This window comes from Arachis ipaensis, chromosome B5 (genome assembly GCF_059453495.1).
Source record: "Arachis ipaensis isolate K30076 ecotype BB chromosome B5, ASM5945349v1, whole genome shotgun sequence".
NCBI classification, from domain to species: Eukaryota; Viridiplantae; Streptophyta; class Magnoliopsida; order Fabales; family Fabaceae; genus Arachis; species Arachis ipaensis.
The window spans coordinates 38158512-38171480 of record NC_142440.1 but is presented as its reverse complement, the minus strand read 5'-3'; the positions used below and the strand labels follow the sequence as shown (position 1 = coordinate 38171480).

Here is a 12969-nt window from a genome sequence, read left to right as displayed (position 1 = left end):
CTGCAATTTTCTGCATGTGGCGTCCGTCACGCGTGCGCGTGGGTCACGCGTTCGCGTCATTTGGAGTTTTCCCTTGTCACACGTACGCGTCAGTCACGCGTTCACGTCGTTTGTGCTCTGCGCCTAGGCATGCGTTCGCGTCGTCCATGCGTGCGCGTCGCTACCATTTTCTTCAAAACTCTATTTTGTGCGTTCCTTCCATTTTTGTGTGTTTCCTTTTTGTCCTCTAAGCCATTCCTGCCCTATGAAACCTGAAAATACTTGACACACAGATCATGGCATCGAATGGTAATAAAGGATAATTAAAATAATTATTTTTAAGGCATAGGAAATATGTTTTCACATATATCATAAAATAAGGAAGGAATTGTAAAACCATACAAATCTTATGAATAAGTGGGTGAAGAATTGATAAACACTCAATTGAGCACAAGATGAATCATAAAATAGGGGGTTTATCAATCAGCTCACCCACAATGGTCCTCTACTGCATCAAAATCAACCACCAACCATTCAGCAGAACCCATCACCGATTGTTGACCAAATACTCCCCTTGGAGGAAGGCATACAGGGTCATCGTCCGAAAGAACATGGAGACAACCACCCAATTATCCGTCAAAACAACCGATCCAACGAAATGCAGCGGTAACAATTCCCTACCCGTGTATTCTATTTATCTTCGTTACCATCTTGGTCCTTTACTTAGCTCTGGTTAGGAAGTAGGCTCCTCTTAACCTTAAACCACCACCTAGCATCATATGTTACCTGCATTGAAGTAGGCTTACTTTTCACTGTCTTCATTTGTTTACTTTTTAACATATATTCTATTGTATTAATTAATCTAATATTCACTTTACGCATTATATCAGGTTGTTATTCCAGCCTAACTGTCATTAACTCAGCAAAGTATAATTATTCGAACGTCATTTTCGTACTTTAACCCGTTAATCCATTTATCTTCATCCTCTATTTACGACACCTGACCACATACAGAACATGCGTTTCAAAAGCAACTCCACAACAAATTTTCCTCTGTACGTTGTGTAACCACAGGTACAGCTGTACAATCCAAGCCAGTCCACAGAAAAAGACAAAACCAAAGTAAGCGTAATCTTCTTCTCATGGAGGGATATCTTTGCCAACATTTAAAACAACCACTGCACAATAACGACAATAAAATTTCAGGGTAACACAAACGGGATTCAACACAAATCGTACTTCATTGTATTATAAAGTAATGCCGTTAATCATAACATCATCACTAATTATCACAAATTTTTGGACATTATCTACTAAACCTTGCCATTCAACAACAAACTAAAACACATTACATACTACTTTGCGCCTTAATCACCAAAGTAAAGGACACACAACAATAATTGAACAATTACAACATAACCAAACACCAACGACACATTCAGTACACACACATCAAACTCTTTCTCCTTCCACATGGCGTCTTACAAGGGAATCGTAACTGGCCTTCATCTTCTCGTAAGATTCTTCCAGTTGACCTACCCTGGCCCGAAGCGCGCTATTTGAGTCGCCAAGAAGCTTCACCTTTTGATAGTTATAATCCCGAATCTCTTTTCTAGTTACATCAAGCAACATGCATAGCATCTCATAAGCAGCATCTTCTCTTGCAGCTTTTTCAACCATCGAGAAACGACCAGTGACAAATAGCTCTATCTCAAATGGATGCCCAGGAATAACAACCGTGAAGCCAAAGAACGGCCCTTGCTCTCCGACAAATCGTTCCACCTTGAAGAAATAGGGGCAAGGGATCTCTGCCTCCAGGCAAACTTTCAGCAACCACTCCTCCATGCCGCTCACAACTGTGAAATCCGTGTTAAGCTCCTCGGCCGAAATTACAAGAAGCCCTTTTGCACAGTCATAGAACAACAAAAATTGCATAAATAAATAAATTTCCAAACCTAAAAAGATTAATAACCGAACATAAAATGACCAGAATAAACAGCACTAACATAACTCCAAATCGAATAAAATCACATTCCATCACTGCAAAGCATAGCTTCATAAATACACTAATTATTGAAAACCGAACGCCGTTTCACAAGTCATACATGAAATAATTGGCCGGCAAGGATAGCCTCTACCGGAGACAGCCAATTTCTTGCCGCCACCTCCATCCAGCCTGACTCCACCAGTTTCACCACTACCACATTTCTCAGTACAAATGGACGACATCCTCGCTTTGAAGCACGAGCATGCGTGTTCAAAGCTATTGAATTCGTGAAACTCAGAAAACATAAAACCCACAACTTGCTGGTTCACCTCCTCCCAACTCATGTATATATCGGGCTTGTGCCCCTTCGTAACGGCAATGAACAAGAAGCGTTGCATATTCTCCTCCATCTCTCCTATCCTTCAGACTGAAGTGTTCGAATATTAACTCCATGCGCCTATATATAAACATTTATTCTCCATTCGAAATTAGGTTCTTGGTTTTACATTTTTTTCCAGACATGATTATTAATGTTTCAACAATTTAATGAAGTTGAATTCCTCCTTGGAAATTTTTTTCCATTCCCTTGTAATTTATTGTGTTTCTGAATAAACAAAATTAAGCCCACAAATTTTATCACACCATAGGCCCCAAACTGGACCAAAAAAGTGCTGCCCATCCCAACAAAAAATCAGTTTCAGCCCCACCCCATGAATTTTTGACATTTACAAACCAGCCACCAATGGGGGCCAAATTAAAATTTCACCCATTAACCACTCCCCCTTCACCGGTGAACATTGCACCTGCCACATGCCACCTCACCGTACCTCATCTACGCATGGCACTCCCTCAAACTGGACAGCAATGCAGAAAGGACAAGGTGCATTCTTCTCTTCAATTGGGCCGGTGCAGGCTATAATTCACCATCCTTCATAAGTTCGAAATATATATTATATAGGTTTTTTCTCCTACTCTTTTTGTCATCATATCTTTTTTATTTCATACCAAATTTCAGTGGATCCTCAAAATTTTGAATTTAACTTTAAAGGATAAAGTATGATCTATCACTATTTATTTTATAGGTGGGACCAAGAGAATACATGAGAGAAAAAACATTCAATGGTGAGAGATCTCACTTTATCCTCTAAAGTAAAAATCTAAAATTTAGAGGATCCAAACTCAATCTCCAATGATTGCAGCTTGATCTTGCAATACAATTTTTTTTTACAAATAAACCATTGCAAAAAAATAAACAAAAATAAACAATGAATTATTCAGCTTTTCTTATTCTTCAATAAGGCCAACTTATGAAAGTCTGTTTTGCTTTTCTCTGCAAACTTACCAAAGTTTAAGGACTAACAAATAAACGTTACACCCAAAACATAATTGGGCCTGACACCAAATCCCTTTTGGTGGCCCAAATACCCACTTTACATAACAATGTAATTATGCCTAACTATGCTTCCGCTATCGAAAACGCGAAACAGAAAACTTGCCACTCCTTACAGTAAGCACATAAACCCTGTTCTTGTGCCACAGGTTTCTATACACGTGTTGTGCTCCCACTATACCCCGCACAGACATTATCACATGCTGCCTTTTGCAGCATCAGATAATTTTCTATAAATTAAAAGGCAGTTGATATAAAATAATTAAGAAGAAGAATTAAAGATGGACTTGAACAGCGGCACTAGTGAAAAGAGAATTAGAAGAAACAAATCATTACTAAATAGAGTAAATAAGACAAAATCAAATAGAGTGACAATACACAAAGTGATCAACTTAAAATATTAATGTGTGATATTTTAAAACCAATAATAATATAATGTGTGGCATTAGCTATAAAAGGTATAGCAACAACCTTTCCGTATCATGGTTATATTGAATTATGTTTGCCAATTGTGACGTGATCCTTTCAGCTGAAGATTTATGTAGATGATTCATGTATGTTTAGAAAAGGAACGAGTGTTATGTCCTATTTTTTTCAATTTTTTTTAATAATTAAGAAAATAAAATATAATTTTTTATTATTAATTTTATAAATGAGATAAAAAATATAAAAAAAGAATAATAAAAAATTAAAAATTACACTTTATTCCTTTAAATTTTTTCAATAATTAAAAAGATCTATTCTCTGTTATAAAATAGATGTATTTTGTTAAATTTGTAATATCCCTTTTTGGATCAAGAGTTTCGTACTAAATATTTTTAAAAAAAAAATTCTTTCCTTTCAACCATCACAAACAGCTGCAAGATTAAGATTGTGGGTGGTGGCTGCTAACAAGAAAGCCGAAACAGATCAAACGTTCCATGGACATGGTTCTTGTAACCCAAAACTTCGACACAAGGAAAGAATTTGATGCATCATCAAAATCTAATTATGCTGTAAGAGATATTGCTGCACAAATTAGTGATGCCCATCTCCAACCAACGCATCTCATCACTTCTATTCATATTTCGTAGGTAAAGCTAAGGTACTGATTATATCTCTAATAATTGATTTCAAATTGAGATAAAATGAATATTAAAGTAATAGAATTAGTTGATACTGCGAGACTAAATCTCTAAAAACTAAAATCAATATCCCTCAAATCACTTCACTCCTTAATTGCTACCTTATCACTCTTGCCTTACAGTAATATACTCGACTTAAAGTTGAATACTTCAATTCACTATTTCGCTTCTTTTACCTCGCAATTCGTTTGAATTGTCATGATTGTGGATTTGTCTAAACATTAAAATAATAAAAATATTATGTAGTAATCAAATTAATTTTTAATGTGTATTTTATATTTTAATATATATTTTAAATAAAAGTGACTGATTTAATAACTTTTTTTTATTGTCTACGGTATCCGAATAACTCAAATTGGTTACTTTTATTAATATATCTAATATGGTTATTAAAATAAAAAAATTGACATAAAATAAAAAAATTTGATGTAAAAAGTTTGTATTTCAAATTATAGTTTCTTTTTTTTTTATTTAATGTAGAAATTATTTTTTTTTTTTGATGAGGTGAAAAAAAAATTTCTTAAATATGAAAAATAAATAAACAATCTATTAAATAAAATGCAATCATTTTCAGATTAAATGGATTGTGTAAATTATTATGGAACTGGACTCCTCGCCAATGGATTTATACAGACAAAGTAAAATTCAAATTTTCGACATTTAAATAAATTAATGAACTAATTACTACATCAACTCAACTTACTTAATTACTATTTTTAATGATTCCAGTGACCAGAAAAGATTCTAAATACGTAACACCCCCTAATTTATTTCAACCCTAGATCAAGCAGAAATAAATCAACATCTAGTGGAAGTGTGAAAATCTACCCTCACTGATTAACCATCTTTAAGGTTTCAAGGCTGAAAGCAAAACAAATCTCTGCACGCTTTTCAATGCCTCAAAAGTTGATCTCATCAAAACGTGTTCTTGGAGACACGTCATGGACAAAAGGAATTTCCATACCGAAGTTGTTCACACGAGCCTTCAACAAGGTTAAGAAATTCATGTTTCTATAGTTAATTAATGGTGTGTTTTTTTATTAAATTTTGAGTTTGGTTGCAGCGACATATGCCATTTTATTTAATCATTCACTTCCAATTTGATAAATAAGACATGACGTTAGATGTTATTTGTGGTTTTGGAAAACAAAAATAACTAAATATGTACAACGTACATATCATGTGGCACTATGATCATTTGTATCCTTTTAGTCTTGAAGTTTATTGTCTTTGCTAACTAAATTTTCTATTTCCCTTTTGTTGCGCCAAATTGTTGCAACAGGTTGATAGCACCGTTAAGCATAAACAAAACTTTGATAGATTTCTGATTAGGCAGAAACCCCTTTCCAACGTTAATACGAGGTTCAACCTTTTTTTTTTAAAGCTTCATGGTTATGCTATACTATTGCTATATTCCTTTACATAATATCTAAAATTTTGCTTTCTTTATATGATCTTTGAAATCAAATAGTGCTCAAAAACATGATCACTATTACTCACTTGCGGAAGATTTTCTCGAGATTACACCTCGGAAGACAATTGGAGAATTGAAGGAATGTAAAGAGGTTAGTCATTTTTTATTATTTTTTACTTTCTTTTCATGTTCATCATTCAAGTCCAAATTAAAATAGTAATGCACTTTTTTATTGTTTGTTACTTTTCTTTTAGGATGGTGATTATGCTGTGTATGGTACAATTATGGGAGTGATTGGTGGACCTGATTGGTTTGTTGCTCAATGTAGATGTGGCACTGAAGTTGTTCTGAAGTTTGGGTCATACTATTGTGAAAAGTGTTCAAAGCATGTTGAGAATATTATTCCAAGGTCAATATATTTTTCATTTACTCTTCAAAATATTGATTTGTTTTCCTTGAAATTATAGTTTTGGTACGAGGTTTATTTATGCTGATTATTTCATTTGTATATATTATATATTATAAAAACAGGTATAGAATTAAGGTGAAAGTTATTGATTCCTCAGGGAGTGCAACCTTTGTCATATTTGAAAAGCTTGGATGCCTTTTGCTCCATAAGTCCTGCACTGAGATTTTGAAATCTACTGAAAATGTAAGTTTTATGAAACAATAATATATTAGTGTAAGTTTGGTTATGATATGATAACTTACTAGTACTGATTTAGTATCACTTTTTTTTGAAACAGGGTGATTTTGACTTAACACAACTCTCAGAATTTCAACATATGTTATGTGATAGATCATTCGTTTTTAAGGTTGAGGTTAAGAAAATTTGTTTCACTTCGAAAGAACCGGCATACGATGTTGTTGACATTTGTTTTAATGATTCCATTATCACTAAGTTCAAAGAGAAGGATCCTGGATTTTTTGATACTAAGGTTTGAATTAATTTGCTGCATAAACTTTCACATACATACACATGGGCTGCATTTGAATTCTGTTCTGAGATAGAATATAAAGTAAAGACATAGAGACATAATCAGATATTTTTATTTCAACTTTTAGGATGTATGGAAAAATAAAAGATTTTATTTTTGTCTGTTACATAAAAATTGTATTTTTATCCTTGTTTACATAACCAAACAGGTTTCTATCTACACAATCTCTATATTTATGTCTCTTTATCTCAATGCTCAGAGCATTATCTAAAAACAGTCATATAATATTTTATAAATTTCAAAGTTTAGTATTTTTATCTAACTTGATTTACATAATTGACTTACAGACTGGATTGACAGCCAGCATATCCCAGAGCTTATGAAAAGTCAAAATTTAGATCTCCAAAATGTTTAACGCTTCTCTTGTGTTAAGCTGCGGTCTTTCTATTTTAGACATGTTTGGATTAGTATCAAATTAATTCTATACATAGAGTTTTATGAATAATCTTTGTTTCTTTCACTTTTTGCTATATAAGCCTTGATGAGTCAATATAATGATGTGGATGGATCACAACACTGTCAATCACTCAACTTCGGGTACAATGAAATTGAGGCTACAACATAAGGAGAAATGTCAACCAAGAAGATGAAATGTGTTAAGATTTGAAGGGGTGAAATTCTTATTTGGGTTTAGGATAATGTGGTCTCTTTCTATTTGAAAATAATTATGCATTATTCTTAGTTATGTTTTGGTGTTGGTGACAGACACAGTAAAGACAATTTTTCTTTAGATTGTTCATACTAACTTGACCCAAAATAATGTCTTTTGATTCATAGTTTATTTCCTTGGGCATTGCCATTAAGGACAGACTATAAATCAGAAGTTTTTGTCAAACACAACAAATACTCCACAAAGTCTCAACAAACACATAAAATTTGCCTATATACAAAATAAAACAAGCAACTCATACACATATCACCTATAATCTTATTAAATTAAATTTCCATGAGCCACTGCACTCCACCTGCAAAAACGGCTTTATGCCCCCTTTTAGTGTCAACTTTTGCTCTTGTCTCCATCCAAATCTCACCCATTTGCCTCTAATACTCCTTACCAATATCATGAGAGTTGAAAACATTATTTTTGTCAATTGGAAATAAGTATTATTGTGTATTTTCTTTATTATAGTTTTTTTTAAGTATTAGATTTTACTGAATATATATATATATATATATATATTCTTATTTTTTGCTATGCTAGACATCTATCATCTAAGGTGTTTTTGGTTGAGAAACTGTAACATGTTCTGGCAGATAATAGGACCTCTTTTTTTAAACTCCTAAATTGGACTTAAAAGGCACAGAAGAAAATTGTGGTGGACAACTTTTTTTTCTTATAATTCCAAGCATTCTATATGTCAAACAATTAGTTTATTAATACTCTAATGTGAATCATAATTTAATCAAATCCAAATAAAATAGTCTATGGCAAAAATTCTCATTGCTTGGAAAGACGAGTTTGCCATTAAAAAAGCTTACAAATTCTTAAACTCACAATAACATTAAAAATTTCATGTTAACAATGTAAAAATGGGAGGAAGGAAGGAGGTGGAATCCATAGTTAAGTGTTGTACATGAAATCATTTATATAACACATGAACTGAATCAAAATTTAAATAAATATTGGCAAAGTAGGATTAAAAAACAATCACCTTCGAAATTGTACTCAGCAATATATCAATTAAATTAATTATGTTTGGGGATAGTTGAAACTTAGATATGTAAATAACTTTTTTGTGCCAATTATTTGGCTTCCAAAAGGTAGCTCAAAAAATAACCTACCAAAGGTTGCTCCAACTGGAATCTGAAGCGAAAAACCTACAGCTAACTAGGGCATGGCATTTCACTCACAAATAACTGACTTTAAGGCTTCAGGGCCAAAGCAAGGCCAATCTTTGCACTCTTGTCAATGGCACCAGTGTCGACTTCAGCAGTAATGGAGAAACGGGTTCTTATGGACAAATCATGCTGGATGTGAGCAGTTGCCCTGCCATGGTTGTTGACACGAGCTTTGATCAAGGTTAAGGGGTCGAGTGCATGTTGTGTTCCGATAGTGAGTTTGTTTTCATGGCTGGAAAAGCTATGAGAAAACTCAGCAGCAACAGCAGTGTTTGTCAGTATATTTACATTCTGGTGATAGGAGGCAATGAGAGTGTCTCCTTTATCATTCCTGCATTTATTAACCAAAGAACATAAAATAGAAGAGGAATAAAAATAAAAGATAATCATGAAATTTGGCAGGCATAGGTACTCACAGACTCAAAGATGCAATCAGGTCAGAATGGGTGAGGCTCAACCCTGCATTATACTTGGTTAAGTTGCCAGATGCAGTATCAAATGAAACATCTGTCCCAAGAGTGACAAGATTATTTCCAACAACACCAGAGAAGTTAACGATGGGTTTTGCCGTCAATCCAAGGCTAGTGCTAATTCCAGCATGCTCATGCTGGTACTGGAGTTCCACCTTTTTAAATATCCAAGAGAGAATAAAAATCCTCATTTATTGTAACTATATGGTAAATAACTAGTAAGCATTCACAAAGTAGGACATATAGGAAAGTTTTCAGTACCTTGCCAGATTTTTGATCCGGAAAAATAAAGCTAAAAATTGTCTTGAGTCCAGGTGAAGGCTCATCCACCGTAACGGTAGTAAAGAGCTGAAAAATATTCCAAAACAATACCATAAGCACTTGCAAACGTAGAAAATTTTGTTGCATGAGACTATGCTAGGATTGTTAAATGGAAATGGGCACCACATACAACATGCCACATTGGGTAAGAAAAATCAGTTATATATCACATATAAGAGAAACAAGCAACAATGAAACATCGCTTCTACCATAATTAGAATTTAAAGCAATAGAAAAAAACAACAAATTAAACATATTAGAATAAATAATTCAGATATATGTTCCAATCATAGGAGTTGAAATAAATTAATACAGCCAATGAAGCATATTGACAAAATTTCTTAAAGAAATTATATTACTTTAATAACTAACAAAATACAATTATTCCAATACTTGAATACTCAAAAAAATTGAGGGATATGTAAGTTGTTGTAGAAGTTATCCAGCACACACACACACACACACACACACACACACACACACACATATATATATATATATATATATATATATATATATGGAAAATGGAGCATCATTTTGTTTGATAAATATAATCATCCTAGCAAGATAATTCGACTCACATTTGAGTTACTGTCCACTTTGACATCAGTCGTGATGTTCTTGTTCTTCAGCTTTGTGGCAACATCCGCCAAATATACATTGCCCTTCTTGAGACCAGTTGAAGTGATTTCCTGAAGATAGAAATCAACTGAAACTATCAGAACACGAAGAAACCTCATCTCTTAGGCTTAATCAGTTAACCCTGAATTCATAATAACAATCTAGGTATCAACTATTCGTGATATGAAAATTCCAAAAGCAGCTTCTTGAATCAATACAAATACTTAGCTAGTATTGAAAATTATCACGTATTGGCAAGAGACTAAAACCGAGGAAGATCCAAACAACAAACATATATTCCAAGTTTTAACAGAGAGTAATCATAGCTTCAAACACAACAATTACAATGCCAAATCAGGATATAGATCAATCATTAAGCCTTATAACATCATTAAGCCCTATCAATTTAAGGCAACCATAAATGCAAGGTCTTTTCTAATAGTTTCTCTAATCATTTTCTTGACACTATCCTGATTTTTTCCAGAATATGTTACTTTCCTCCACTTTTTTTACAGTAAACGAGCAATTAAACCTTAAAACATAGAAATTGAAGAAAATTTAAAACAATGCCTCAATCTAACGTAATAGCATTTCTATAACCAAAACACAACGAAAATTCAACCGTAAATCAAATATCCTAGCTAAAATAAAGGAAAAAAAAAAAGCTAAACTCACCACTCCACTGGTAGTGTAAGTGGTGAGAGTAAACTTGCGATCGTTCTGGTAATCCTTGTACAGAAGATCTGCATCGCGATAAATGCACATAATTAGAAAACAAACAAAAGAATTGCATAATAAAATGAGATGAAAAAAAAAGAAAAATCAATAACCTCTAGCCTTCTTGCCGATATCGGAGTAGAATCCTGGACCTTTCACCATGACTCTGTTTCTTTAAAAATTTTCTCCGCAGAAAACACGAGAAAGAAAATTGTAAGAAGAGAGAATAGAAAACAAGAGAGAGCGAAAATATGTGAAGGTGTCTGGTGATGGTAATGTTTAAGTGTGGGAATGGCGCGAGTGGTGATGGGTGAAGGAGAGAGTTCCCTAATTTTGTGGGGTTTGTGTGAGACTAAGACGATTAACTTTGACCGTTGGATCGTGAATTGGATCGCATGTTGTCATAGTAGAAGTTGATTTACGACACGAGGAACGGAAAATGTAAGGGGAACACTGGCATATTCTTCCCGTGCGATTCATGTTCAACACTCTTTTTTTAAATAGTAATGCTTTCTTTCTTTTTAAGGATAAAATCCAATCAAATTAAGAAATAAAATTTAGAATAATATTAATTATAATTAATTTTTATTATATTAAATTAATTTAATTAGATTCAATTATTAAAAAGATTTGAATTTGAATATGTAATATTATTTTTTTTAAATATTTATATTTTTTTATAAAAAGAAGTAGATTAATAAAAAGTAAAAGCTCATTAATTAATTAGGTAGTTATGTGTAAGTAAAAATGGCAATGGATACTTTTACTCATTTTCATTTAAGAAAATATTTTTTTTTATTCTATTTTCGTCATGACATGTTTAAGGGCTATTTGGAAAGTTTTAAAAGTAACTTTTTTAAATTTTTGACTTATAAAAAATAGTAGTATTAATGTCTAGTGCAATTTTTAAAATTAAATTGCGGCTTTCTAAGAAACTATTTAGGAGCTTATAGAGAAGTTAAAAAAAATGACTTTCATAATACTACTACTTTTTACCACATTTTTATAAAATAAATACTTTTAAAACTAAAAATTCAAATACAAAATAACTTATTTATAAGTTACTTTTAATATAGTCATTTATTATTTAAGCTATTTTTTAAAAAAAAAAACTTAATTAAGCTGTTATCTAAATTGAGCCTAATTGTTCCAACAAAAAAGACGGATGTGATTATCTATGTATATTACTTTTAAAAAATGAACACAAAAGTATAACATAATTTAACACAATTTAACAAAATTTAATATAATACAATATAAATATAATTTAATATACAAATAAAAAAATTGAATAAATTTATTTTCATAAAATTTAGTGAATTCTCATGATACAAATAATTTTTATCGCGTCTTCATTTCTAATTATTTACAGAGGTAGATTTTGTCTTTATAAAAATTTTATTGATCTCGATTTACTCCTATGTTAAAAGATAATTTCTGCAATTATCCACTTTTATGAAATTTTTTTGCTATATTTACGTGTAAGTTGTAACAAAGAAAAAAAATATTTTACTAAATGTCTTGCAAGCATGATTAATAAAATCAAATAGGTAATTGATGCGTGAGCATCTTTTCTATCTTTTTCTAATGAATTTGCATTTAATTTGTTGAGTTTAATCAAGAATTAATTATTTTTAGCCACTATGGATGCTACTTTGAGTCTTGTGCAATTCTGTTTATTTTAGGTAGCATTCGGATGGATTTGATGGAGTTTCCGCAGAAAAAGAGAAGAATGCGAATGATGCTGTCAACCCTGACCTCTATGAACTCAAACCTGAATAACTATAGCTACCGAGGTCCAATGGACGTGATTCCAGTGGCATTGGAAAGCTAACGTCCAGAGCTTTCCAACGATATATAATAGTCTATACTTCTTCTCCACGAAGTCTGCCAAGGCTGCGCCTAACTTGAGAAATCTCAAGTTAGGCGCAATACACAACAACAACACGCAACATTGGCATGAGCAACTCAAGTTAGGCGCAAACTACACCCAAGTAAGGCGCAGGCCTTACTCATACACAGCAAGTTAGGCACCAGTGTTATTCCAAATCCAAGTAAGGCGCATGAGAACTTAAGTAAGACGCAGCTCCATCTTGAGTTAGGCGTGCA

At 32.7% G+C, this 12969-nt stretch overlaps 3 protein-coding genes across 3 annotated transcripts; 1 reads left to right on the top strand and 2 right to left on the bottom strand.

Moving 5' to 3' along the window:
• Positions 1-1431: 1431 nt before the first annotated feature.
• LOC148563892 (uncharacterized) lies at positions 1432-2376 on the bottom strand. The gene is made up of 2 exons (XM_088486974.1): positions 2085-2376; positions 1432-1880 (listed from the first exon to the last, which is right to left on the bottom strand). Exons 1-2 carry the CDS (start codon positions 2374-2376, stop codon positions 1432-1434), a joined length of 741 nt encoding a protein of 246 aa, XP_088343100.1.
• Positions 2377-5247: 2871 nt separating this feature from the next.
• Positions 5248-7653, top strand: LOC107643539 (uncharacterized). Its single transcript, XM_021123607.2, has 7 exons — positions 5248-5473; positions 5763-5842; positions 5952-6045; positions 6149-6303; positions 6426-6546; positions 6641-6832; positions 7180-7653. The coding sequence occupies exons 1-7, from the start codon at positions 5375-5377 to the stop codon at positions 7213-7215; spliced, it is 777 nt and encodes a 258-aa protein (XP_020979266.1). The 5' UTR covers positions 5248-5374; the 3' UTR covers positions 7216-7653.
• An 876-nt stretch (positions 7654-8529) lies between these two features.
• LOC107643538 (mitochondrial outer membrane protein porin of 36 kDa) lies at positions 8530-11348 on the bottom strand. The gene is made up of 6 exons (XM_016347217.3): positions 10974-11348; positions 10819-10886; positions 10104-10214; positions 9463-9549; positions 9148-9356; positions 8530-9062 (listed from the first exon to the last, which is right to left on the bottom strand). Exons 1-6 carry the CDS (start codon positions 11020-11022, stop codon positions 8756-8758), a joined length of 831 nt encoding a protein of 276 aa, XP_016202703.1. The 5' UTR covers positions 11023-11348; the 3' UTR covers positions 8530-8755.
• Between the last annotated feature and the right edge of the window lie 1621 nt (positions 11349-12969).

What these genes read in the sequence shown, in the direction of transcription:
- LOC148563892 (XM_088486974.1), bottom strand. Translation starts at nt 2,376, where the DNA reads ATGGAGGAGAATATGCAACGCTTCTTGTTCATTGCCGTTACGAAGGGG. An exon ending in TTGCCGGCCAATTATTTCAT is followed by an intron (nt 1,881 to 2,084) that starts GTATGACTTGTG and finishes ACTGTGCAAAAG; the next exon opens with GGCTTCTTGTAATTTCGGCC.
- LOC107643539 (XM_021123607.2), top strand. Translation starts at nt 5,375, where the DNA reads ATGCCTCAAAAGTTGATCTCATCAAAACGTGTTCTTGGAGACACGTCA. An exon ending in TCACACGAGCCTTCAACAAG is followed by an intron (nt 5,474 to 5,762) that starts GTTAAGAAATTC and finishes TTGTTGCAACAG; the next exon opens with GTTGATAGCACCGTTAAGCA. An exon ending in CTTTCCAACGTTAATACGAG is followed by an intron (nt 5,843 to 5,951) that starts GTTCAACCTTTT and finishes GAAATCAAATAG; the next exon opens with TGCTCAAAAACATGATCACT.
- LOC107643538 (XM_016347217.3), bottom strand. Translation starts at nt 11,022, where the DNA reads ATGGTGAAAGGTCCAGGATTCTACTCCGATATCGGCAAGAAGGCTAGA. An exon ending in CTTACACTACCAGTGGAGTG is followed by an intron (nt 10,215 to 10,818) that starts GTGAGTTTAGCT and finishes TTCTATCTTCAG; the next exon opens with GAAATCACTTCAACTGGTCT. An exon ending in CGGATCAAAAATCTGGCAAG is followed by an intron (nt 9,357 to 9,462) that starts GTACTGAAAACT and finishes ATATTTAAAAAG; the next exon opens with GTGGAACTCCAGTACCAGCA.